The sequence below is a fragment of the Capra hircus genome, assembly GCF_001704415.2.
Source record: "Capra hircus breed San Clemente chromosome X unlocalized genomic scaffold, ASM170441v1, whole genome shotgun sequence".
Lineage (NCBI taxonomy): Eukaryota > Metazoa > Chordata > Mammalia > Artiodactyla > Bovidae > Capra > Capra hircus.
In genome coordinates, this window is record NW_017189517.1 from 37,365,161 (window position 1) to 37,391,091 (window position 25,931).

A 25,931-nucleotide genomic window follows, 5' to 3' on the forward strand; every position below is an offset into this window, starting at 1 on the left:
CCCAGGACTGTCTCCTTTAGATGGACTGTTGGATCTCCTTGCAGTCCAAGGGACTCTCAAGATTCTTCTCCAACACCACAGTTCAAAAAGCATCAATTCTTCGTGCTCAGCTTTTCTTAATTCCAACTCTCACATCCATACATGACACTGGAAAAACCATAGCCTGACTAGACGGACCTTAGTCGCAAAGTAATGTCTCTGCTTTTAATATGCTATCTAGGTTGGTCATAACTTTCTTCCAAAGGAGTAAGCGTCTTTTAATTTCATGGCTGCAATCAACCACATGATGCTTGAAAAACATTTGGGCTAATTTCTGTATTTCTGAGAGAATACTTTAAAAGAAAAAATTTACTGGATCAACAGTCCAACTTTCAATTATCAATTCTATATTTAAGATTCAGGGGGATTCTGAATTGCATGATTTATTAGGCATAAATAAGTGTAAATTTTCTCTGCAGGACTTTAGCATCATCTAATCCTACAGTTATTTTGGTGAAATAGTCTGTCTACATAGTAAAAATGTAGCCAGGTACAAAATGAGTGCAGACATGAAAAAAAAAAATTCAGCAGAAACAACAACAGCAAATACAGATCTATAGGAGTTGCCAGATATTGGGAATTATAAGACTCAATTTAAAAATAATTTTTCTGGGAATTCCTGGCAGTCCAGTGTTAAGACTGCACTTCCACATGCCGATACAGGGGCTGTGTTTGATCCTCGTTGGGAACTAAAATCCCAATCTGCTGTCCAATGCAGCTAATAATAATCATAATCCATAATCATCATCATAATAATTTTCATACTAAAGTAGGGGATAAAAAGACTGACTCATTGGAAAATTTCAGCCAAATAACTAGAAGTATAAAAAAACATGCAAATAGGCCTTCTATAACTAAAAATTTAAATTTATTTTTCATTTATAGTTGAATTACAATGTTGTCTTAACTACTGCTTACTTTCCATTATGGTTTTTCACAGGATATTGAGTATAATTCCCCTGTGCTATAAGTTAGGACCTCGATGTTTACATGCCAGTCTGCATCTGCTAATCCCAAACTCTCTAATCCAACAGTCTCCCACCATCCCCTTGGCAACCACCAGTCTATTCTCTATGTCCCCAGTTCTGTTTCTGTTTCATAAGATAGGGTCATTTCTGTCATATTTTAGATTCCACATATAAGTGATATAATATTCGGTGTTTGTCTTTATCTTTCTGACCTTACTTCACTTGGTATGATACTCTCTATTGCATCCATGTTCTGCAAATGGCATTATTTCATTCTTTTTTATGGCTGAGTAGTATTCCACTGTATGTATATTCGACATCTTCTTTATCCATTCAACTGTCAGTGGGCATTTAGGTTGTTTCCATGTCTTGGCTATTGTAAATAATGCTGCAGTGGAACATTGGAGTGCATAATCTCTTTGAATTCCAGTTTTGTTCTACCTATCCTGATCATTTACATATCTATAAGCATTTTTGAGATAAATAGAGAAAATTTAGGATTTGGTAAAAATGAAGATTAGGCTTTTATTGCTACTAGAGCCACAAATTGAGTCTCTAAAAGACTCCATTTGTAAGACAAATACAACACTATTTTTAATTCTTAAAAGAATTGGGTTGAAACCTGAATGAATATCAAGGGGCTAACCCACCCATCCAACTATCTTTCATTATTGCTTTCTTTATATCAGGGAGAAGATATCCAACTAAGACAGAAATCAAAAGAAATCATAGTGTTCTAGACCTTAGAGGCTGTATCGTTGGACATTATTTCTTGGATCCAAAATCACTGCAGATGGTGATTGCAGCCATGAAATTAAAAGATACTTACCTCTTGGAAGGAAAGTTATAACCAACCTAGACAGCATATTAAAAAGCAGGGACATTACTTTGTCAACAAAGGTCTGTCTAGTCAAGGCTATGGTTTTTCCAGTAGTCATGTATGAATGTGAGAGTTGGAATATAAAGAAAGCTGAGCACCGAAGAATTGATGCTTTTGAACTGTGGTGTTGGAGAAGACTCTTGAGAGTCCCTTGGACTCCAAGGAGATCCAACCAGTCCATCCTAAAGGAGATCAGTCCTGGGTGTTCATTGGAAGGATTGATGTTGAAGCTGAAACTCCAATACTTTGTTTGCCCACCTCATGCGAAGAGCTGACTCATTTGAAAAGACCCTGATGCTGGGAATGATTGAGGGCAGGAAGAGAAGGGGATGACAGAGTATGAGATGGTTGGATGGCATCACTGAATCAATGGACATGAGTTTGAGTGAACTCCGGGAATTGGTGATGGACAGAGAGGCCTGACATGCTGTGGTTCATGGGGTCGCGAAGAGTTGGACATGACTGAGTGACTGAACTGAACTGATCTCCACTTTGAGAGCCCCAGGCCTCTTTCTCCTCCTTGGGGACCCCAGACTTCTTACCAACCTGCCTAGGAATTGACTCTCATAATGGTAACTCAAATCCAGAGAAGCCAAGTGAAGAGACCCAGAAATGATGCATAAGAAGGTTGATATAACAAAAGCTATGAATATATACTAGCTTTCCTTCTTTCTCTCCTAAGTTATATAAAGTAATAATTATAACAGTATATTGCTGGGTTTGAAGATATATAGGTGTCATATATATAGATATCTCATGCTCATGCTCAGTTGCTCAGTGGTACCTGACTCTTACATATATGTGTGTGTGTGTGTGTGTGTGTGTGTGTGTGTTAGTCGCTCAGTCGTGCCCGACTCTTTGCGACCCCATGGACTGCAGTCCACCAGGTTCCTCGGTCCATGAGATTTTCCAGGCAAGGATACTGGAGTGGGTTGCCATTTCCTTCTCCAGGGGGTCTTCCCAACCCAGGGATCGAACCCAGGTCTCCTGCACTGCAGGCAAATTCTTTACCGACTGAGCTACAAGGGAAGTATATACATACATATATATATATATATATATATAAAACAATAAAGTCTCAGAAAATGGTAAAGCGAATAGTTACACAGGAATAATTTTTCTGTATCTCAATAGAATTAAATTAGTTATAAATCTGCAGCTCATTCTGGTAAATTAATATGTATATAGTAAATAACTAAAAAATGTAGCCAAAAAGTTAATGAAATTAGAATGCAACATTAGAAAATATTCACTTAATGCAAATGAGGAATAGAGGAACAAAAAAAAATTATGAGCCATAGAAAACAAAAAGTAAAATGGTAGGTAGAAGTAAATCCAACTACATCAGTATTAATAGAAAGTGTAATGGATTAAACTATGCAAAAAAGAGTTGTCAGACTGGATATGAAAAAAAGGCTAGGGACTTTCCTGGTAGTCCAGAGCCTAAGACTCTGCACTCCCAATGCGGGGGGGCCGGGAACTAGATCCCACATGCTGCAACTAAGAGTTTCATGTCCTGCAGCTTAAGATTCCAGATGCCACAATGAAGATTGAAGATCCTGCATGCCACAACTAAGACCCAGCACAGCCAAATAAATAAAATAAAGATTAAAAAATAATAAAGTCTAGTAATATGCTATCTGCAAGACATACACTTCAAAGATGCAAATAGATTTAAAGGAAAAGAATAAAAAAGATATACAAGCAGCAACCATAAGAAAGTTGATGTGACTATAATAATATCAGACAAAATAGACTTTAACACAAAAATGTTAGTAAAGACAAAGAGAGACATTTTATAATGATAAAAGGATCAATCTATCAGAAAGACATAACAGTTATAAACACATATGCACCTAGTAAGAGAACATTAGAATACATGAAGAAACATTGACAAAAATAAATGGAAAGTAGACAGTTCAACAATAGTTGGAGATTTTCAATATCTAATAATGTATAGAACACCTAAGCAGCAGACCAACAAAAAATAGAAACTTGAACAACATTATAAACCAACTAGAACTAATAGATATCTATAGAACTCTCCACCCAACAATAATAGGATTCTTCTCAAGTACACATGGAATGTACTCCAGAATAGACCACATGCTAGTTGACAAAACAACCATGATATATTTATCATCAACCATGATAAACTTGAAAGATTAGAAATACTATTAAGTATGTTTTCTGCTAACATGGAAACTAGAAAACAGAAAGAAATTTGGGAAAATCACAAATTCATGGAGATTAAACAGCATGCTCCTAAATAACCAATAGATCAAAGAAGAAATAAAAAAAGGAAATTAAATTATATTGAGATGAATGAAAATGAAGATACAACATACCAAAACTTCTGGGACGCAGCTAAAGCAAGGCTTAGAAGTACAGGTGTTGCAATAAATGCCTATATTAAAAAAGAAGAAAGATCTCAAATCAATAACCTAACCTTTTACCATAAGACCTCAGAAAACAGCAAACTAAACCTAAAGCAAACAGAAGCAAGGAAGTAATAAAGACTAGACAGAAACTACTGAAACAGAGACTAGAAAAACAGCAGAGAAAATCAATCAAACTAAAAGCTGGTTCTCTGTAAATATCAACAAAATTGACAAACCTATAGAATGAAAATAAAGAAAACTCAAACTACTAGAGTCAGAAATGAAAGAGAAGACATTACTACTGACTTTACAGAAATAGAAGGATTATGAAGGAATACTAAGAATAACTGTATGCCAAAGCATTAGATAACTTAGATGAAATGAGCAAATTTTTAAAAAGACACAAACTACCAAAACTGACAAAATGGGAAGTATGAACATACCTATGAAAAGTAAAGAGAATTAATTAGTAAACAAAAAGCTACCCCAAAGGAAAAGTCTAGGCCCAGAGTGCTGCACTGGTGAATTATGCCAAACATACAAAGAATTACTACTACTCTCTCAAAAATTCTTTTAAAAAATACAAGAGGAGAGAATACTTCCTCACTCATTCTGTGAGATCAGTATTATCCTGGTATCAAAACCATACAAAGACACCACATGAAAAGAAAACTACAGATTAATATCTTTATAAATATGGATGCAAAAATCCACCACAAAAATACCAAAAAGTGAATTCAGCAACATATAAAAAGAATTACACACCGTGAGCAAGTGGGACCTATTCCAGGAGTGTGAAAAGTGAAAGTCACTCAGTTGTATCCAACTCTTTGTGACCCCATGGACTATACAGTCCATGGAATTCTCCAGGCCAGAATACTAGAGACAGTAGCCTTTCCCTTCTCCAGGGGATCTTCCCAACCCAGGGATCAAAGCCAGGTCTCCTGCATTGCAGGCGAGTTCTTTACCATCTGAGCCACAAGGGAAGCCCAGGAGTGTGAAGTTGGCTTAACATCCAAAATTTAACCGATTTAAAATGCCATAGCCATAGAATAAAACACAGGGACTTCCCTGATGGTCCAGTGGTTAAAAGTCCACCTGTCAATGCAGGGGACATGGGTTCAATCCCTGGTCCAGAGACTAAGATCCCACATGCCGTGGGGCAACTAAGCCCACGAGCTAAGACTGCTGAGCCTCAGTGCTACAACTACTGAAGCCTGCACACCTCACAACAAGTCACCACAATGAGAAGCCCACACACCGCAACAAAGAGTAGCCCCCCCTTGTTGCAACTAGAGAAAGCCTATGTCCTGCAAAGATGCAGTGCAGCCAAAAATAAAATGAATAAACAAACAAAAGACCCCACAAAAACCACATGATAATCTGAAAAGGTGCAAAAAAAGGTATTTTAAAAAATCAAACATCTTTTTGTGATAAAAACACACAACACATTAGAAATAGAAGACAACTTCCTCAACCCAGCAAATGGCACATACAAAAAATGCACAGCTAACATACTTAATGGTGAAAGACTGCATGTTTTCTCCTTAAGATTAGGAACAATACAAGGATGTCTGCTCTTCCCACCTCTATTCATCATTGCGCTAGAGGTTCTAGCTATGACAGGCAAGACAAAGAAAGAAAAGGCATCCAGATTGGAAAGGTTAGAAGTAAAACTATCTTTATTCACAGATGACATGATTTTATATAGAAAATCCTGAAGGATCCACTAAAAAACTGCTGCTGCTGCTGCTGCTAAGTCGCTTCAGTCGCGTCCGACTCTGTGTGACGCCATGGACAGCAGCCCACCAGGCTCCTCTGTCCATGGGATTCCCCAGGCAAGAATACTGAAGTGCACTGCCATTTCCTTCTCCACTAAAGAACTATTAAAACTAATAAATGTGTTCAACAAGGTGGCAGAATACAATTTCAATATATAAAAATCAACTGTATTTCTATATACTTGCAATGAACAATCCAAAAAAAGTGACAATGAGAAAGCAACTCCATTTACAGTAGCATCAAAAAATAAAATACTTGGTGATAAATTTAACAAAAGTGTAAGAACTATACATTAAAAAAATTAAGAACAGGACTCCCCTGGTGGTACAGTGGAAAATAATCCACCTGCCAATGCAGGGAACAGAGGTTCGGTCCCTGGTCTGGGAACATTCCACATGCCGTGGAGCAACTAAGACTGTGTGCCATAACTACTGAGCCCGTGTGCTACAACTCCTGAAGTCTGTATGCCTAGAGCCTGTTTCCTGCAATACGAGAAGCCACCATAATAAGAAGCCTGTGCACAACAATGAAGAGTAGCCCATGCTCCCTGCAACTAGAAAAAACCCATGAGGTAACCAAGATCCAGTGCAACCAAAAGGGAAAAAAAAATTTAAGAACACGGTTGAAAGAAATTAAAGCTCTAAACATGGAAAAACATCTCATCTCCATAGATCGGAAGACTTAATATTGTTAAAATGACAATAATCCCCACTTGATTTACAGATTAAATGCACTCCCTATCAGAATCCCTGTGAACATCTCTAGACACTGACAGTTCAGTTCAGTTTAGTTGCTCAGTCGTGTCCAACTCTTTGACCCCATAGACTGCAGTAAGATGACTCTAAATACACAACACAGAGCTACCATATGACGCAGTAATTCCATGCCTAGTTATACACCCAAGAGAAACAAAAACATATATGTCCACACAAAAATTTGTAGATGAATGTTTAAAGCAACATTATTCATAATAGCTAAAAGGCAAAAACAATCCAAATGTCCATTAATTGATGGATGGATTTTAAAGTATGGTATATCCAGATGATGAATATTATTTGGCTATAAAAAACAATTAAGTACTGACACATGCTACATTTATGAACCTTGAAAATATTCTGCTAAGTGAAAGAAGTCAGTCACAAAAGACCACATATTATGTGACTCCTTTCACATGAAAGGTCTAGAATAGGTATATCCATATAAACATGAAGTAGAAGAGTGGTTTCCTAAGTATGGGGAGAATGAGGGGGCTGATGGGTGATAGCTAAAGTGTATGGACTTTTGTTCTGAGATGATGAAAATGTTCTAATATTGACTGTGGTGATGGTGGCACATATTTGCAAATATACTAAGAACCACTGAAATGTATACTTTCAATTGTATGATATGTGAATAATACCTCAATAAAATTGTTTTTAAAAAAGAATGAAAGAGGCCATCGTTACAGATACTCCAGACATTTTAAGGATAGTAAGGGGAATATTATGAGTAGCAATTATATCAATAAACTCAAGGACATACATAAAATTGTCAAATTTCCAGAAAGATACAAATTGCCAAAGTCACTCAAAAAGAAATTGAAGGGGCTTCCCTGGTGGTTTAGTGGTTGAGAATCTGCCTGCCAGTGCAGGGGTCATGGGTTCGATCCCTGGTCCGGGAGGTTCCCGCATGTCGTGGAGCAACTAAGCCCCATGTGCCACAACTACTGAGCCAGTACTCTAGAGCCTGTGAGCCACAATTACTGAGTCCCTGTGTTGCAACTACTGAAGCCCACTGCACCTACAGCCCATGCTTTGCAACAAGAGAAGCTACCTCAATGGGAAGCCCATGCCCCGCAGCGAAGAACAGCACCCACTTGCAGCAAATTAAAGAAAGCCCAAGAGCAGCAACAAAGACCCAGCACAGCCAAAAATAAATAAATAAAATTTAAAAAAAATTGAAGACCTGAACAGAAGAATGGATTTTAACCATCAGGTCTCTAGAAGAAAATAAAGTCCTTAATTTATAAGTATATCTAGCTTCTACAGTGTAAACCATGGTCAATTTCAAGCTATCAATGTGACATCACTGAATGAAGATTAAAGAGATGAAAGCAATCAGCTTTCAGTTAGCTAGTACAAGCCAGCTCTAGCATGCCACTCCCTGTATCTATTAAAAAAAATAATTTGTTTTTAAAAACTTCCAGGAAAACTCCAGGCCCAGATGTCTTCACTAGTGAATTCTATCAAACATTCAAGGATGAAATAATATGAATTTTACAGACTCTTTCAAAAACTAGAGAAAGAGGTCTCCTCTTACATAATGAGGCTAGAATTACTCTGATACTAAACAAAAACATTACACAAAATCTAAGACCAATATACTTCATGAACATAAATGCAAAAATTCTTTAAAAAATGTTGGCAAATTGAACACAGCTATATATAAGAAGTATAATAAATGAGCTTTATCATAAGCTTGGTCATGACAATATAATTCAACATACTAACAGGATACAGGAGAAAAATTATTACCATTTAAATAGATATATAAAAGGCATTTGATCCAAGACAATACCCACTTACGATAAAATTTCTTAGGAAATTCTGACTAGAAAGGAAGTTCCTCAGGCTGAAATAAGTCATCTATGAAAAAACTACAGCTGACATCATACTTAATAGTGAAACACTGAACACTTTCCTCCTATTAAAGGAACAATGCAAGGATGCCTGTTTTCACCACTGCTATTCAACAATGTGGGGCTTCCCTGGTAGTTCAGTGGTAAAGAAGACCCTTGCCAAGCAAGAGTTGCAGGTTCGATTCCTGGGTCAGGAAGATCCCCTGGAGAAGGAAATGGCAATCTACTCCAATATTCTTGTCTGAGAAATCCCACGGACAGAAGAGCCTGGTGGGCTCCAGTCCATGGGGCCCCAAAGAGTTGGACACAACTTAGTAACTAAATAACAGCAAGAGCAATTCAACAATGTACTGGAAATCTTAATTAGTTCAACTAAGGCCAGGGGAAAAAGTGTGTAGATGGGGAAGGAAGTAAAACTGTCTTTATTTGCAGGAATATTATGAGTATGTATATAGAATGCCCTAAGAATCTATTTTGGACTTCCCTTATAACTCAGTTGGTAAAAAATCTGCCTGCAATGCAGGAGACCTGGGTTCGATTCCTGGGTCAGGAAGATCACTGGAGAAGGAAATGACAATCCACTCTAGTATTCTTGCCTGGGAAATCCCATGGACAGAGGAGCCTGGCAGGCTATAGTCCATGGGGTCGCAAGAGTCAGACACAACTTAGCAACTAAATCACCAAGCCAAGAATCTATATAAAGTTATTAGAACTAATAAGTGAATTTAGCCTGGTCTTGTAGCAAAAACAGAAATGAGTCAACAGCCTTCAGCACATACCAGCCAAACAGGCCTGCAAGAGTTAAACAATCTTGGTTATTCTTTAGCTATTACTACTAACAAACATTTGCAGCTAGACTTGTCCTTCACAAGCTAACTACTCTCTGAGTCCATATAGATTATACTCTACACATGGCATTCTCCTCCTCCAATACCCTGTTGTAGCATTCTGCATTTCAGAAAGAAGGTCCCAGGTCAATAACTTCAGGGACACCAGATCAAACAGTAAATTTTTGGTTTTTACTGTAACAGTAAAATTTCAGTTTATTTTACCAAACTGTAAAACAAAAACACTTGATGAGTTGCCTGGTACCAGCTGTGGCTGTTTTGAAACTCTGCAAAGAAAAAAAAAAGCAAGACTTTCATTGGGATAATGAAAAAAAAAATCTCTCCAGTCCCCTAGAGAGAGGGGACACAGTTCTTGAGGCACTAACCTGCTGTGTATTCCCCTTTGCCAGGAAAAGATAAAGCCATTTTTCTATTTCCTCCAAACTGTCTCTGCATTTTTTAAAATTTGGTACCAGTGGACAGGGGGGCAAGATTTTGGCAACCATCTCAGGATAAAAGGTAGCTATATGTGAATCAAGTATATATCTTAAATACTAGAAATAGTCAATTAGAAGATGAAAAACTTAAATACTATTTGCAATGGTATATCAAAAAGAGTGAAGTCGGTAGGGATACATTTTAGGAAATACATGAAGACTTATACACTGAAAACTACAATATACTGCTGAGAGTAATCACAGAAGACCTAACAAATGACAAAATATGCCATGTCATGTTTCAGAGAACTCAGTACTGTCAAAGTGGCAATTCTCCCCAGATCTGTATACTCAGTATAATTCCAATTAAGATCCCAGCTGGCTTTTGTATATGTGTGAAAATTGACAGGCTGATCCTAAAATCTGTTAAGGAAATGCACAGAATCTGTAGCAGTCAAAGTAACCTTGAAAAAGAATATCAGAAGACTGGCAATAACTGACTTTGAGCTTTCCTATAAAGCTGTAGTAACCAAGACAGCATAGTATTGGCAAAAGGATAGGAGAGGAAATACACAGTATGTGTGTCTGTCATTCTTGCTGTTCAGTTTGCACATTGCATTCCCTGCACCCCATGAGCACCAAATTCCAATGGAGCCTTGAATGGGAGCTTAGCAAGACTCAAAGCAAGAAACTGGTAATCTGGTTACTTTTATGACTGCTGATAGCCTGAAGAGGCCACCCTCTTGATTGCACCCAGAACTTACTTGCAACACATAGTTCCATTCCAAGAAACACAAATGACCAAGAAATCCAACCTCTGACATACATTGTGTGTGTGTGCTTAGTGCTCAGTCGTGTCCGACTGTTTGCCACCCTTTGGACTGTAGCCTCCAGGCTCCTCTGTCTATGGGATTCTCCAGGCAAGAACACTGGAGTGGGGTGACATTTCCTCCACCAGGGGATCTTCCCGACCCAGGGACTGAACCCACATCTCCTGTGGCTACCCACTGAGCCATCAGGGACATATGTTACTGCCTTGTATTTGCCAACCACTTACTGTTGAAAATGATGACAAAGAAAAGATAGAACAACCCGCAGTTGCAATTCCATTTTACATGTGTAGAATGTGCACATGTGCGTGTACCAAAAAGTAACATAAACCAGTTGAGTGAGTTTTGTGCAACATTTCCACTGTTCTGTTAAGAAGTAAATAAATATGCATGTATGAGCTACAAAATGTGAATTATGCAATATTGGTGATTTTGAATATGAGTCAAGTGCTCATGTATTTACATTTAACACTGATATTGTAGAATACAGACTATAAAATTTATGGTAATAGTTAAAATTTTCAACTTTACTTAGAATAACATTAAATAATAAATAAAAAGCACAATGTCAAGGTCAACATCAATGGTCATGAATGATATCAATAGCATGTAGCTATGATATGATGTGATGAAATGGCACTTTATCCTGTGATCTTCCTCTCCACACCCATAATCCCAGTTTAACCAAGAGAAAAACATGAGACAAATCTCAAATGGACAGTCATTCTACAAATACCTGGCTCATACGTATAAAGATCATCAAAATCAGTAAAAGTCTGAGAAACTGTCACAGCTAAGAGGAGCCTAAGGACATGACAACTCAAAGTATGTGGTATTCTGGATAGAATCCAGGAGTAAAAAAGGGGCATTATCTAAAAAAAAAAAAAAAAAAAGTAAAAAAGTAATAGTATATTCAAAAGCAGAGACATTACTTTGCCGACTAAGGTCCGTCTAGTCAAGGCTATGGTTTTTCCTGTGGTCATGTATGGATGTGAGAGTTGGACTATGAAGAAGGCTGAGCACCGAAGAATTGATGCTTTTGAACTGTGGTGTTGGAGAAGACTCTTGAGAGTCCCTTGGACTGCAAGGAGATCCAACCAGTCCATTCCGAAGGAGATCAGCCCTGGGATTTGTTTGGAAAGAATGATGCTAAAGCTGAAACTCCAGTACTTTGGCCACCTCATGTGAAGAGTTGACTCATTGGAAAAGACTCTGATGCTGGGAGGGATTGGGGGCAGGAGGAGAAGGGGACGACCGAGGATGAGATGGCTGGATGGCATCACGGACTCGATGGACGTGAGTCTGAGCGAACTCCGGGAGATGGTGATGGACAGGGAGGCCTGGCGTGCTGCGATTCATAGGGTCGCAAAGAGTCGGACGCGACTGAGCGACTGAACTGAACTAACTTTGAATAAAGTATAGACTTTAGTTAATGACAATATGTCAATGCTGGTTCATTAATTACAACAAATGTATTATATTAATGTATAAAGTGGCTTCCCTGGTGGCTCAGTTGGTAAAGAATCCTTCTGCAATGTGGAAGACCCCAGTTTGATCCCTGGGTCGGGAAGATCCCCTGGAGAAGGAAATGGCCACCCACTCCAGTATTCTTGCCTGGAGAATCCCATGGACAGAGAAGACTGGTGGTCTATAGTCCACGGGCCAGAAAGAGTCAGACACCACTGAGTGACTAAGCACAAGATGCTCCTTGGTACAGAGTATTTGGGAATTCTCTATAGTATCTTCTCAATTTCTCTGTAAATCAAATACTTCTAAAAAATGAAGTCTATTTTAAAAACGTCAAAAGGGAGATCACAGGGGAAAAAGCTTTATATTTTAATACCTTTAATAGCACTCTTTTCCTTACTTTTTGAACAAATGGACTTGTACTGTCATTTTACATGGGGTGCCACAAATTACATAGCCTACCCTGCCTCTGTCCCTACCTCTATCACCCAGACCTCAAAAAACTAGGGTTGATTTGGACCCTTTCGAGAGGCTGAGAGGCCAAGAGTGAGTAAGGCTGTGAGAAGGCTGGGGCTCAGGAGGGAAGAGTTCTGTGCTCTAAGTTCACCTGGATTCTGGGAAAGGCAGCAGCCACCAGTCTGGAAAGGCCCCCAGTCAGGCCAAATGGTGTTCCTAAGAAAGACCCCTTGTCACTCCATTCTGGTGGACAGTGCGGACTCAGAGCATCCTGGGTCTGGAAGGGACCATGTGCATTGCTCTACCACAGCCCCTGAGCCCACGTTTCAGGGAGCAGGAGGAGGACACAGAGGCATGGAGAAGGGTAGAGGGCGCCCAGCCTTCACGGCCCTTCAGCCAGTGGCAGCCCAAGCCCTGCCCAGCCAAGAGCCCGCCACTGCAACCTTCAGCCCAGGTCTGCACCTGCCTTCCCTCCCCCTGAGTGTCTCCCAGAAAACGGAGGTGCCACCCCACCTTTCCTCAGAGTCCCCTCCTTCTTTCTCCGGGCATCTGCAAGGGTGTGTGCGTGTGTGTGTCCCTTCCTCATTTCTCTGGACATCTGCAGTGTGTGTGTGTGTGCGCGTGCATGTGTATGTGTGTCCCGGTTCAGTTAGGACGAGGCCAGAAGCAGAAGAGAGGGGCTCCTGTCACTGCACTTCCCACCTGGCTATTCCCCCTGGGGCGGGAGTTGGGGAGGCAGGCCTGGGCGCCCCAGGCTGGACGGGGCCTGCTACAGTCCCAGGCAGCAAGTCTTGAGATCCAAGTACTGACACGGGCGTCATCAGGAAAGAACGCAGAGGCGGTAGCAGCAGGGGGAACGTCTGGGCTGGAGAGAGCAGAATTCCTCAAGTCCATCTCCAGACAGGTGGGCCCTGCAAAGGCAAACCAGACCTCCATGGAGTCTGTGCTGGAGAGGGGCTCTCTCTGCAGGCAAGGCTCGCGGGGGACTCGGTATCTGCCACACAAGCGCAGTCTCACCAGGGAGCAGGGATCCCTGAACCAGAGACCTACCCTGGGCTTCCTCAGAGCTCCCAGAGAAAGGCCACGGCCCTGGAGACTGTTGTCATGGCAGCAGCTGGCAGGGGCTGACAGTCTTCCCCCTTGGCCAGAATGACTGCCCTGCCTGCCTTCTGGGACCTTCAGCTCCTGTTCCCTGAAAAGGCCTCTGCTGTCCACCTTGACTGCAAGTAAAAATGCCTACAGCCCACTGCCCAGTAGCAGTTTTACAAAGTTGTTAAAGGTTCAGTGTCTCATGTCACATTACCAGGGTTTAAATCCCATCTCTGCTACTCACTGGGCTTCCTTGGTGGCTCAATGGTAAAGAATTCACCTGCCAATGCAGGAGATGGGTCCCTGGGTCAGGAAGATCTCCTGGAGAAGGAAACGGCAATCCACTCCAGTATTCTTGCCTGGAGAATCCCGTGCACAGAGGAGCCCGGAGGACTACAGGCCATGTGGTCACAAAAGAGTCAAACACGAAATGACTGAGTGACTAAACAACTGCTATTCACTATTACCTGTTTCCATGGGAACAATTTGTAACCTCTCAGAACCTGAGGCATCTCACTTTCAAAATGGAGTTCCTTAGACTAAACTGTCACAGGACCCTAAATCAGCAGTATCAAATCAAATCCATGGGAAGAATTATTTCATCATCATCACCTTCCTTCCCCCATATGCGCCAAGTAGCAGACCACATTCCTTTGTACCAAATGGTTGTCACCATGGCAGAACCCTCTTCACTTTATCCTCTCAAAGGAACCCCAAATCATCTACTGTCAGGAAGAAACTTAGAGCCAATACAAAGACATTGTCTTTATTCCTTCTTTCTGGTTCTAATTCCTCATACCTCCCTGTCTGCCCTCTGTGTTTACCAAGTTCTCATTAAGGGTTAATTTATATTGGTTTTGGAGATTTCAGAGGCAACCATTAGCTTCTATCAGCTCTCCAGGCAAGAATACTAGAGTGGGTTGCCATTCCCTTCTCCAGGGGATCTTCCTGACCCAGGGATTGAACCCAGGTCTCCCACATTGCAGGTGGATTCTTTATTGTCTGAGTCACAGCAGCAGAAGGCAAATCCACCCTAAGAAAGGAAAGAAGCGGGGTTGGCCTGGCAAGGTATACTCCTGGCTGCCACACCCAAAGGGAAAAGGAATTTATTTTTTTCATTAGGAGTCAGAGCTCTTTGCTGAGGATCTCCCTTAGATCCTTCCTGAGCTTGCTGAAGTTATCATCCCATTTTGTACTAATAGTGTGCTATAAACTAATATTTTGTAGCTAATGTACTGAATCTGGATTCAAAGAATGAGGAAGTGAATCTTACAGATAACATTTAACCCAGAAAAATACAAGCTTCTGCACTTGGGTTAAAACTAAACTGATGGACTTCCCTTTTGGCACAGTGGATAGGGAATCTGCCTGCCAATGCAGGGGACATGGGTTTGATGCCTGGTCCGGGAAGATTCCACATGCCACAGAGCAACTAAGCCTGTGCACCACAACTACTGAAGCCCACATGCCGAGAGCTTTCACTCGACAACAAGAGAAGCCACCGCAATGAGAAGCCTGCACACTGCAACAAAGAATGGCCCGCAATCACTGCAAGTAGAAAAAGCCGACATGCAACAATGAAGACCCAGCTCAGTGAAAACTAGGTAAATAAATAATCTCTTTTAAAAAAATCTAAACTGATTTACAGAAGTGTATTAACAGGGATTGAGGGGTTCTCAGCTGACTGCAACTTAAAGTGGATTCAACTGTGTGATATGGCATCTACGAAATCTACTACGATCTTAGGATGCATCTGTAGATATAACTCAGCTATTTTAGAATGAAGGATGTGGCCAAATCCCTCCATGCTATACCAGGAAGAATATTCAGTATTTTCAGACATTTATGAATTCAGAGGCATGTAGGATGGTGAGTGACTTTGAACAAATATATCACATTAGAATGAGCCAAAATAACTTGGGAAATTAAACTGAACAAAAAAAAACAATGAGAAGGTAATTGTTTAAAGATTAAATGAGACAGCATATGTGACAGTGCTTAGTGCATGTTCAATTAATGTTAATAAAAAAGGATGATAATTAGTAGTATTATTAGTATTATCATACTATCATTAGTTACTATTATTACAGTTAATACTTATAGAATGCTTTCTATATGCTGGGCACTACTCCAGGTCCTTTACATATACTGACTCATTGATTCCTCTTACCAGTCCTGTGAGGTAGGTACTAATAGTCTCCAGTTTTGCAGATGAGGAAGTAGAGTCACAGAAAAGTCGAGAATATCGCACAGTGTCTCACAGGTGGGCAGGGGAAGGAAGCAGAATGTTAACTTTGCCAGAGTCAGGCTGTCGGGGGTAAAAGGCACGTTTGTTATTTCATATGTCTTTGTGGGCTTCTCAGGTGGCGCTAGTGGTAAAGAACCCACCTGCAAGTACAGGAGATGTAAGAGACTCGGGTGAGATTCCTGGGTGGGGAAGACCCTCTGGAGGAGGGCATGGCAACCCACTCCAGTATTCTTGCCTGGGAAATCCTGTGGACAGAGAAGCCTTGTGGGCTACAGTTCATGGGGTTGCAAAGAGTTGGACATGACTGAAACAACTTAGCACACACGCACACAATTCTTTTGTAACACTCCAGAAGGGAGAACCAGGACCAATGTGTGTAAATTACAGGAAGGCAGATTTCAGCTCAAAGTGGGGGGGAGTGGGGGGGGACACTGAATGATTACAACTGTCTGAAATTTCAGTGGGGTGTCTTTTAAGGTAGTGAGTTCTCCATCACAGGATGTAAGGGAAAAAAAGATAAAAGAATAAATAAATGGGGTTCCTCTTGGAAAGGAACCATACTAATGATGAAGCCAACCCTTGGTGAAATGGATGAAGGGAATTCTCTGGTGGTCCAGTGGTTAAAAATCTAGGTTTCCACTGTAGCGGCAAGATCCCTGGTCTGTGGGTTGGATCCCTGGTCCAGGAACTAAGATCCTGAAAGCTGTGTGACCCGGTGAAAAAAGAATAAAGAAGGTCTATTGAAACTTGGTTTAAAAGACACATATTGGGACTTCCCTGGTGGTCCAGTGGTTAAGAATTTGCCTGCCAATGCACAGGACACAGGTTCAATCCCTGGTCTGGGAAGATTCCACATGCCATGGAGTGACTAAGCTCATGTGCTTTAGAACCCATGTTCTGCAGCAAGAGAAGTCACCGCAATAAGAAGCCCTCGTACCGCAGCTAGAGAGTAGCCCCCACTCGAAATAACGAAGACCCAGTGCAGTCAAAAATAATAGAAAAATAAATAAATTTTCAAAAATTAAAAAAAAAGAATCAGTTGGGTTGCCATATTTTTTTAAATACGTAAAAAAAAAGAAAAGTAAAACAGTTATGGAAAGGATATAATGTCTAGCTGTTTTGATGCTTCTCAACACAAAGTAAATTAGATGTTCAAGAAAAGTGACTAAAAGCTCTTAAAATGGGAAATTCCACATATGAACTTCTGTTTGGAAACTTACTAGACCACCTAGGATCCTCACAGGTCTAACGGTGACCTATCCTGAAAGTGTAAAATACAGTGAGGAGAGGTATAGTCTGCTCTCTGGAAAAAAGGGCATCTGCATGATAAAGTGGCATCTAGGTTGGTGTGAGACGCAGGTATGAAGTTGAAGATCATAAAACACCATTAGATCCAAAAACACATGCTTGTAATAACTGTGTTAGCATGATTTTAATCCTGGTACTCTGTGTGCAGTCCACAGAATTATTGCATAGTTTAATATGAATGTCCTCTGTGCTGAATCTTTTTGGGTGTAGCAGTCCCAGGATGCAAATATTTGCTGATTTAATGAATTAATGTAAACTGCCTCAACCAGCAACACCAGGAGGTTGCTGTTCCAAGATTGCTGGAACAGATTGCTGTTCCAATCCAAAGATTGAGTTCCAGCAAATTCTTTCTTACTTCTATTATAATTACTGAATTGTATATATACGTAGAGTACATATATACAATATGCAAATACATACATATATATATATATAGTAATACCATAGTGTTAAGTTGCTCAGTCGTGCCGGACTCTTTGCAACCCCATGGACTGCAGCCCACCACGCTCCTCTGTCCATAAGATTTTCCAGGCAAGGATACTGGAGTGGGTTGCCGTTTCCTTCTCCAGGGATCTTCCCAACGCAGGGATCGAACCCATATCTCCTGCATTGCAGGTAGATTCTTTACCGACTGAGCTACAAGGGAAGCCCATTAATAATGCTGTGTTCTCCAGAAGGCAATGGCACCCCACTCCAGTACTCTTGCCTGGAAAATCCCATGGACAGAGGAGCCTGGTAGGCTACAGTCCATGGGGTCACGAAGAGTCGGACACAACTGAGCGACTTCACTTTCACTTTTCACTTTCATGTATTGAAGGAAATGACAACCCACTCCAGTGTTCTTGCCTGGAGAATCCCAGGGACGGGGGAGCCTGGTGGGCTGCCGTCTATGGGGTCGCACAAAGAGTCGGACACGACTGAAGTGACTTAGCAGCAGCAGCCATCAAAAATGCTCCCATTTCAGATAATCAATGTTTTCAAACTATTTGTACTTAGATGCATGAATGTGCATTCTGATTTATGAAAATCAAAGTACTCAGTCTTTTTAGATTCATGTTCTTTACAAACTTTACTTTATTCTAGAGTTCTAGAACTGAATGATTACTAATTTAGACTGGCGCTTCTGTTTGTGATTTAGGTCTAGAGACTCAAAAATCCTGAAGTCACGGAAAAGTGAAAGCTTATTGTCCATGAAAATGATAAGACATGAGAATCATTTTGATAGAACCTAAACGGACATGACTGAGTTATGGATGTGGATTAAAACCGGAAGAGGTGGCATATGATAGTGGCTCATTAAAGAGAAACAGTCCAGTTTCAGTGCAGGATCTGAACTGTAAGGGAAATAATGGGCCTTGGTAGCTGATGACAGGAGAATGAGGGAGAGAGGTGTTATCAAGGGAAGGCAGAGAGGAAGAGGCAATAACCCTCAAGACTGGATGCTGACCGTCTCTGGTAACCAAGAAAAGGCACACGTAAACAAGAGAGGTGAGTGACTATGTCTAGTGTGTCAGGGGTCAAGAAATACCGGCTGGTTGCGGCAGCACGGCCGCCGGTCAAAGTGGTAACTGGGGATCTGAGCTCGGCGGTGACGCGCGGCCCTCACGTGACCAGAGCCCGTGTCTGCCCAAGTCCTTCTCGTCCTGGTCCTTTTTGCCTGTCCAAACACCATCTGCCTATCGCCCTTTGGACGAGGGGAAAAGCAGAAGAAAGTAAGTCCCCTTCGCCCTCTTAAATCGGTGTGAGTGTTGGTGCTGCCCAGTAACCTCTGGGATTGGGATGGCACTGAGTCCAGGCGTTCTCCCTGCAAAACCCCGCCCCCGCGCCCCCATTTCGGTGTAAAAAATGGTGGTCTAGGGAGTGGGCTGGGGAGGTGAGTGGATCCCCCCGCCCGGGAAGACAACACGGGCATTGAGAACTAGTTTCTAAGCAGACCTTCGCTTTCACTTCCCGCCTGAAAAGAAATGACGAGCGTTACCGGGTAGGGCTGGGGTGGGGGGAGCACGAAGCTCTGAGATGGAGCGGGGCGGGGGCAGGGGAAAACGGGGGGCGGCGGCCCGTGCCCAGAAAAGGGGCGTGAGTCAGTTTTTCCCTCCTCCCCGCCCCCTACCCTGTCTCGGCGTCTGTCTGCCGCTCCGCAGGTCACAGCGGCGCACCTGGAGGAGAGGCCGCCTCGGAACCAGCCGCCGGGAGAGGTCCAGGTAGGGGAAGGGGCGGCCGGCGGGCCGGGACGGGGGTGCGAGGGAGGCTGCCGGAGGGAGCCGGGTCCACGGCACCGCCGGCCCGCTCCGCCCGGGTCCCTGCGGGAGAGGCCTGTGTGGCAAGGCCTGCCGGGAAAATGGTGGGCTTTCGGAAGGAGGGGGCGACAAGGTGGCGGGGGGTGGGAGGGGAACCGGACGCGGCGGGGCCCCGGGGCCGCAGGGCCCCTCCGTCAGCGGAGGCTGCAGGACTCGGGCCCGGACTGGGGAAGAGGCAGGTACTGGGACTCGTGGGCGGGGTCTCAGTCCGGGCGGCGCGTACTCTGACTCGCCTCTGCCTTTCTTGTCTCCTCTGCATCACCGTGCTTAGAAAAAGACCATCCTGAACATGGAAAAAGCCGGCAAAGAGCCCGAGGAGCAGCCACAGAGCTCGCCCCAGGCGGGTGAAGAGCGGCCTTCTGTGGAGCCGTCTCCCGAAAAGTCGTCCCCGGAGGAGCAGTCTTCGGAGGAGGTGTCCTCGGAGGAGGAGTTCTTTCCCGACGAACTCCTTCCTGAGCTTCTTCCCGAGATGCTCGAGTCCGAGGAGCGCCCTCCCCAGGAGCGCCTGTCGAGGAAGGACCTTTTTGAGGCGCGGCCCCCCATGGAGCAGCCTCCTTGCGGAGTGGGCAAGCACAAACTAGAAGAGGGGAGCTTTAAGGAAAGGCTGGCCCGCTCCCGCCCGCAGTTTAGAGGGGACATACACGGCAGGAATTTAAGCAACGAGGAGATGATAAAGGTAGCAGAGGAGATGGAAGAGATGAAGCGAGTACGGAACAAACTGATGATCATGCATTGGAAGGCCAGGCGGAACCGTCCTTATCCTATTTAATGTGTTCCGCTTGGAATTTTGTTTCGCCGGATGTATTATCACTTGAACTTGGCTTTTTCTTACATACCTTACAACGTCTTCCTAATCTGGACTTTTTGTGTGGCTATGAGGTATTTCTCTAGTAACTGGCATAAAATTGCGTCTCACCCCCATCTGCAAGACGTCCTCTTTCAATCATGTCTTCTCCATTTGCATGGAAAGATGCACAGCATATATTGTGGAGTGGAGAAAAGCAATTTTCAAAAAGTATATGTAGTATCCCATTTTTGTAAAAAGTGTATATTTGTATATTAATATGCAAAGAAAAAACTCAGTATATACTGCAGAGATTTAACAGTGATTGTCTGTGTGGTAGGATAACAGGTGATTTGCTTTGTTTTTCATTTTCGCTTCATCTGAATTTCTCATTTTCTCAAGATGAACACATTTTACATGTTACCAAAAAAAGACAATACAATGGGAAAAATTGTAAAGCAATGAAAAAATTTGTCAATCAGCTTATAAAGAAAATGTGGCACTTAATAAATACTTTGCAGAACTTTAAAAAAGAAAAGTAAATCCCACCTTTTTTTCCTGAATCTCTTAGACAGAAATGTAAACAAATGTTTTCCTACTTAAATAGGAATAAGATGATTTATTATTTATGATTTATTTATTATGGGGCCTCAGTGGAACCAAGTGAGGTGAAGGTCATGTGAGCTATATTTTTTCCCCTACTGGCACAGGCTGGACCCATCCCCTATAGATTCCCTTCAGATACTGGGGATAGTACCCAAAGGTCTTGTTTGCACTCAAATCCTGTATGATGCCAGATAAATGCTACATACTCCTCCTGTCCTGCTATTCTCTTCCCTGGATACTGCCATGTCGACTGGCTATAGCTGCCCCTTCTCCTGGGTCCTGCTCCTTCAGTGGCCCCCATCACAGCTGAGGTACCAGAGTTCTCCAGGTGCAAAGCTTTGTTGATTGCTCTGGAGTCCCTTCAGGACCAAAGCTGAACCCTGTCTCTTAAGATATATGAAGGATGCCCCTTCTCTAGCTTTAATATTACACCTATCCAGGTGGATACCATCCCAGTGCTGCTTAAAATCTCTAAATCTTATAGAATTCTTAGCAAAATAGTCCTTATTTATTTTTCTCCTGAAAGCCTCCCTTTTCTCCATTGGACACAATCATGAGTTCACCTGGGCTTGGAGAAAAATTTGTGAGCCAGACACAATGCTATGTGCCTAGAATTGGAACCCTCCTCTCTCAAATCATTTCCAAGGATAACTATGGTTGTAATTGCCCAATACTTGTCTTAGGATGAGTTCTCTCCCAGAGGCTTCTGGCAGGCTTGCCTTACCAATTCCTCTAACTTGCTCAGTAGGTATAAGTTAGAGGAAATTATGACTTAAGCTCAAGCTAGGATATTACCCATCTGCCCCACCCTACACCAACAAGAAACACGCAGAAGTACATTGTAAGTCATTAAATTACTATATATGTCTGTATCAGATATGATTTCTGTGTTAAACTTGTTTGTAAAAACCTAAAATTTTGTTTTATTCATTGTATTCACTCTAGAAACACGGACAGTGGTTAATAATTTCTCAGAATTGTAACCCAATCATGAACCCAGTCTGTCTGATGAACTACGTAAGCTTCAGTGTGTTCACATCTCTAGAAAGTGTAATTTGCAGTTCCAAAGGGATCTGGGAGAGGTATTGTTTCCCCAAATTCAACAGTAAAATTTAAAGATTTCAGGTGTCAGTGTTTCTCCTATAAAATAAGCAGAGACCTGGGCTGTACCCCAGACCCACTAAATCTGCTTTTCTGTTTATAAGCACATAAGAAAGTGACTGCTAGCTATATACAATATATTCCTAGTTTTAGTAAGGATAAATTATGACATAAATAGAAGTACAGATGATTATAAGAAAACTAAAGAGGTAAAAGCCTTGTCCAACCATATTTTTAAATAAGGAATTAAAAATAACTCCATCAATTTTACTACATAAAATTTAATTTGGGGGGTGAGGGGGCTTCCCTGGTGGCCCAGTAATTAAGCCTCCATGCTTCCAGTGCAGGGGGCATGGATTTGATCCCTGGTTGGAGAACTAAGATCCCACATGTGGCATGGCACAGACAAAAATAAACAAAAAGTTTAGATTTTTTTGCAGCAAAGCAAGACCATATACAGAATAAATATGGTAAAAATAAATAAAAACCTAAGAGAGGTGACAAAACAGCAAGATGTATTTTCTATGACTGACATTATGGAATGCCTTGCACTGCTTCCTTACAATATGAGTAAAGTACATCAAAAATAAGTTGAAAGTTCTTTGGTAATCAGATCTCAAAGTGGTAAGCCAGTCCTGTGCCCTTGATTTTGCTTTTAATTTTTTCACTGTGTGATGCCATTTGGAGGATCTTCATGTCTTCAGACCATTCCTCAAGATTATGGTAGCCTGATCATGCTGATTGGGCTGGATTCTGGCTGGAGTGAGACGAGGGTCTAGCGACTCTATAGGACAGGATGAATCCAGCCCCTGGGCAGGATGTGGAGGGGCTCCCCCAAGGCACACCCCTCTCCAGGGTGGTCTGACATTGGTTTCTCTGCTCCAGCCCGCAGCGGGCACCAGACTCTTCTAGGCTGAGGCCCAGACTGTCCTAGACATGCATACCTGGAAGACGACTGTCCCCATTGCAGGTCAGAGCACTTTGCCTCTCCTTCCTTCTCCCTCCCTCTTTTGGGGAACCTTCTATAGTGGGGGAGATAAAGCCCAAGGATTCCCAACTGGAAACACTGGTTGGGATACTTGAGCAAACAGGTGTCTGGCCTGGGCCTAACCAGGTAACTTAGGGCTGAAGCAGAAGGGCCTGCGCCTTCTGTCAGAGTCCAGTGAAGTACCCGCCCCCATCCCGAAATGGAGTTAGACCTCAGACAAGACCTCACCCATCCCTCTCCCACTCACCTTGCTCAGATTCCCGGAAGGGCCTCAGATGTGCCCTGGCCTGTTTGGGTGGTTCTGTGGTGACTTTAGGTCTGTGTGTGCTGGTGCGGCGCTTCTGATGTTTGCGTCAGCCCAGGCCCAGAGGTACAGATGCCCCCAGGTAAAGGGAGCTTTAAAGGCCTGTGGTCTTACAGCTCAGGAGAACAGAGGTGTCACTCCTGTGTGAACACCCCTATGCACTGCAGTTCCAGGGGTCAGGGCAGTCAGGCTGTGGGTTGGTGTGAAGACGTTTTGGGGGTGTTGATGGTGGAGGGTCAGCAGCATCCAGAGTCTGGTTTTCTGGGCCTCTCACCACTTCCCTGCTCACACAGAAGGCTGGTATCCCTGTCACATGTCCAAGAAGCTACCAGCCTGCCAACTCCAGAGCACAAAGCATTGAGGGTCCAGGACCCTGGAGAGAGCTGTGTGCTAAGCAGGATGCCCACAATGCCTGGGAGTGGGAGCCCCTCTGGTGAGGAAGCATAGAGGGATCAGGTTCAGGGTTCTTGAAAATGCCCAGAGACTGCTTCCTTTCCCATTCAGAAATACAAACTCAATTATTTTTACAAATAAGGAAGATTACACAGATAAATAAGAGGTAGACCATGTGTTCTCAGATTTATCTCAATCAAATTCTGTATTCTCCCCAGTCTGCCTCCAATTTAGATTGTAGCTTTCTGGGGCTTAAATAATAATTTATTTGGATTTGCTAAGTATGCTATCCTTGTTGGTTTGTGCATTTGGGTGAGTTTCCACACTTATCTTTTTCCAGGTGGAAATGTCCAGTAGGCAGTTAGATATGTGTCTAGAATTTGGAAGAGACTGGCATGGAAATAGGGATTTTGGCTTGTGGTATGCAGTCCATCCCAGAAACTCAGCGGTTAAAGAATCTGCCTGCAATGCAGGAGACACACGTTTGATCCCTGGGTGGGGAAGAGCCCCTGGAGGAGGGTATGACAACCCGCTCCAGTATTCTTGCCTGGAGAATCCCATGGACAGAGGAGCCTGACAGGCTACAGTCCATGGGGTCACACAGAATAGGACAGGACTGAAGCGACTGAGCACGCACACAGCTCGGTGCGTAGTAATCAAGAATCTGATTGAATATCCTTCTACCCTTTACTATAAATATCCACGTTTCAGAGTGAGATTCTACTGAATTCACTGATTCATGATCTGTGTGTAAAAAATGATCTTTTTCTTTACACCTCTTTGCCAAGATAATGGAGAAGGCAATGGCACCCCACTCCAGTACTTTTGCCTGGAAAATCCCATGGACGGAGGGGCCTGGTAGGCTGCAGTCCATGGGGTCGCTAGAGTCGGACACGACTGAGCGACTTCACTTTCACTTTTCACTTTCATGCATTGGAGAAGGAAATGGCAACCCACTCCAGTGTTCTTGCCTGGAGAATCCCAGGGACGGGGAAGCCTGGTGGGCTGCCGTCTATGGTGTCGCACAGAGTCGGACACGACTGAAGCGACTTAGCAGCAGCAGCCAAGATAATACCCCTTTTTTTAAGTTTAGAAACTAGAGGTAAGCGCGCCATCTCGTGGCCTTAGCCAGAACTGCGAGTAGAAAACAGCTATGCTGTGCCAGTAGTGTCTGGCAGGATTGAGGTCTTCTCCCCTCATCACCCAATAGTTTCTCCTTCCCTCTCCTTGAGTGAGTGAATCCGAATCCGACTCTTTGCGACCTCAAGGATTGGGGCCCGCCAGGCTCCTCTGTCCATGAAATTCTCCAGGCAAGAATACTGGAGTGGGTTGCCACTCCCTTCTCCAGGGGATCTTCCCTACCCAGGAATGGAAGCCACATCTGCATTGCAGGCAGACTCTTTACCATCTGAGTCACTATGCTTTGGCAATGCAGGAGATCCCAGTTCGATCCCTGGGTCAGGAAGATCCTTTGGAGAAGGGATTGGCAACCCACTCCAGTATTCTTGCTTGAGAAGTTCCATGGACAGAGGAGCCTGTTGGGCTACAGTCCATGGGGTCGCAAAGAGTCGGACACGACTGAGCGACTAACACACTCACTCATTCAAGAGGGAAGGAGAAACTATCAGGTGATTGGGGGAAGAAGACCTCAATCCTGACTGACACTGGGCCGACACAGTTATCAGCTTCTTCCTGGGCAGGCAGGGGTAGTAAGATGGCACAAGAAGGTGGTTTAATCTTACACTATTGTCACTTTTTCTCTCAATGGGAAGTTACATATTTCTACTAGAAAAATATATGCAAATATAGAAAAGTATAAAAGAAGATATAAATTAGTTTATGTAGAGAAAATAATTAATATTAATATGCATTACTTATATTGTGTGTAAATATATATATATATCTCCTTTTATATACTCATAACTTACTTTTTATATAGTATATATGTACTGGAAAAGGAAATGGCAACCCACTCAAGTATTCTTGCCTGGAGAATCCCCATGGACAGAGGAGCCTGGCGGGCTATAGTCCATGGGGTTCCAAAGAGTTGGAAAGGACTGAGGGACTAACACATATGTGTATTACTTTATATAATTATGTGATATATATCTGAATACCTTTATGTATTC

The 25,931-nt window shown here is 42.7% G+C and overlaps 1 protein-coding gene and 1 long non-coding RNA gene across 2 annotated transcripts; one reads left to right on the forward strand and one right to left on the reverse strand.

Moving 5' to 3' along the window:
- Positions 1-12,589: 12,589 nt before the first annotated feature.
- On the reverse strand, positions 12,590-19,512 carry LOC108634462. Its single transcript, XR_001917617.1, has 2 exons — positions 19,440-19,512; positions 12,590-13,595 (listed from the first exon to the last, which is right to left on the reverse strand). It is a non-coding gene; the product is annotated as an uncharacterized LOC108634462 (long non-coding RNA).
- On the forward strand, positions 18,994-20,948 carry TCEAL1 (transcription elongation factor A like 1). The gene is made up of 3 exons (XM_018044202.1): positions 18,994-19,041; positions 19,471-19,530; positions 19,898-20,948. Exon 3 carries the CDS (start codon positions 19,916-19,918, stop codon positions 20,393-20,395), a length of 480 nt encoding a protein of 159 aa, XP_017899691.1. The 5' UTR covers positions 18,994-19,041; positions 19,471-19,530; positions 19,898-19,915; the 3' UTR covers positions 20,396-20,948.
- The last annotated feature ends 4,983 nt before the right edge of the window (positions 20,949-25,931 follow it).

Coding starts and splice junctions, on each gene's coding strand:
- TCEAL1 (XM_018044202.1), top strand. CDS start 19,916: ATGGAAAAAGCCGGCAAAGAGCCCGAGGAGCAGCCACAGAGCTCGCCC.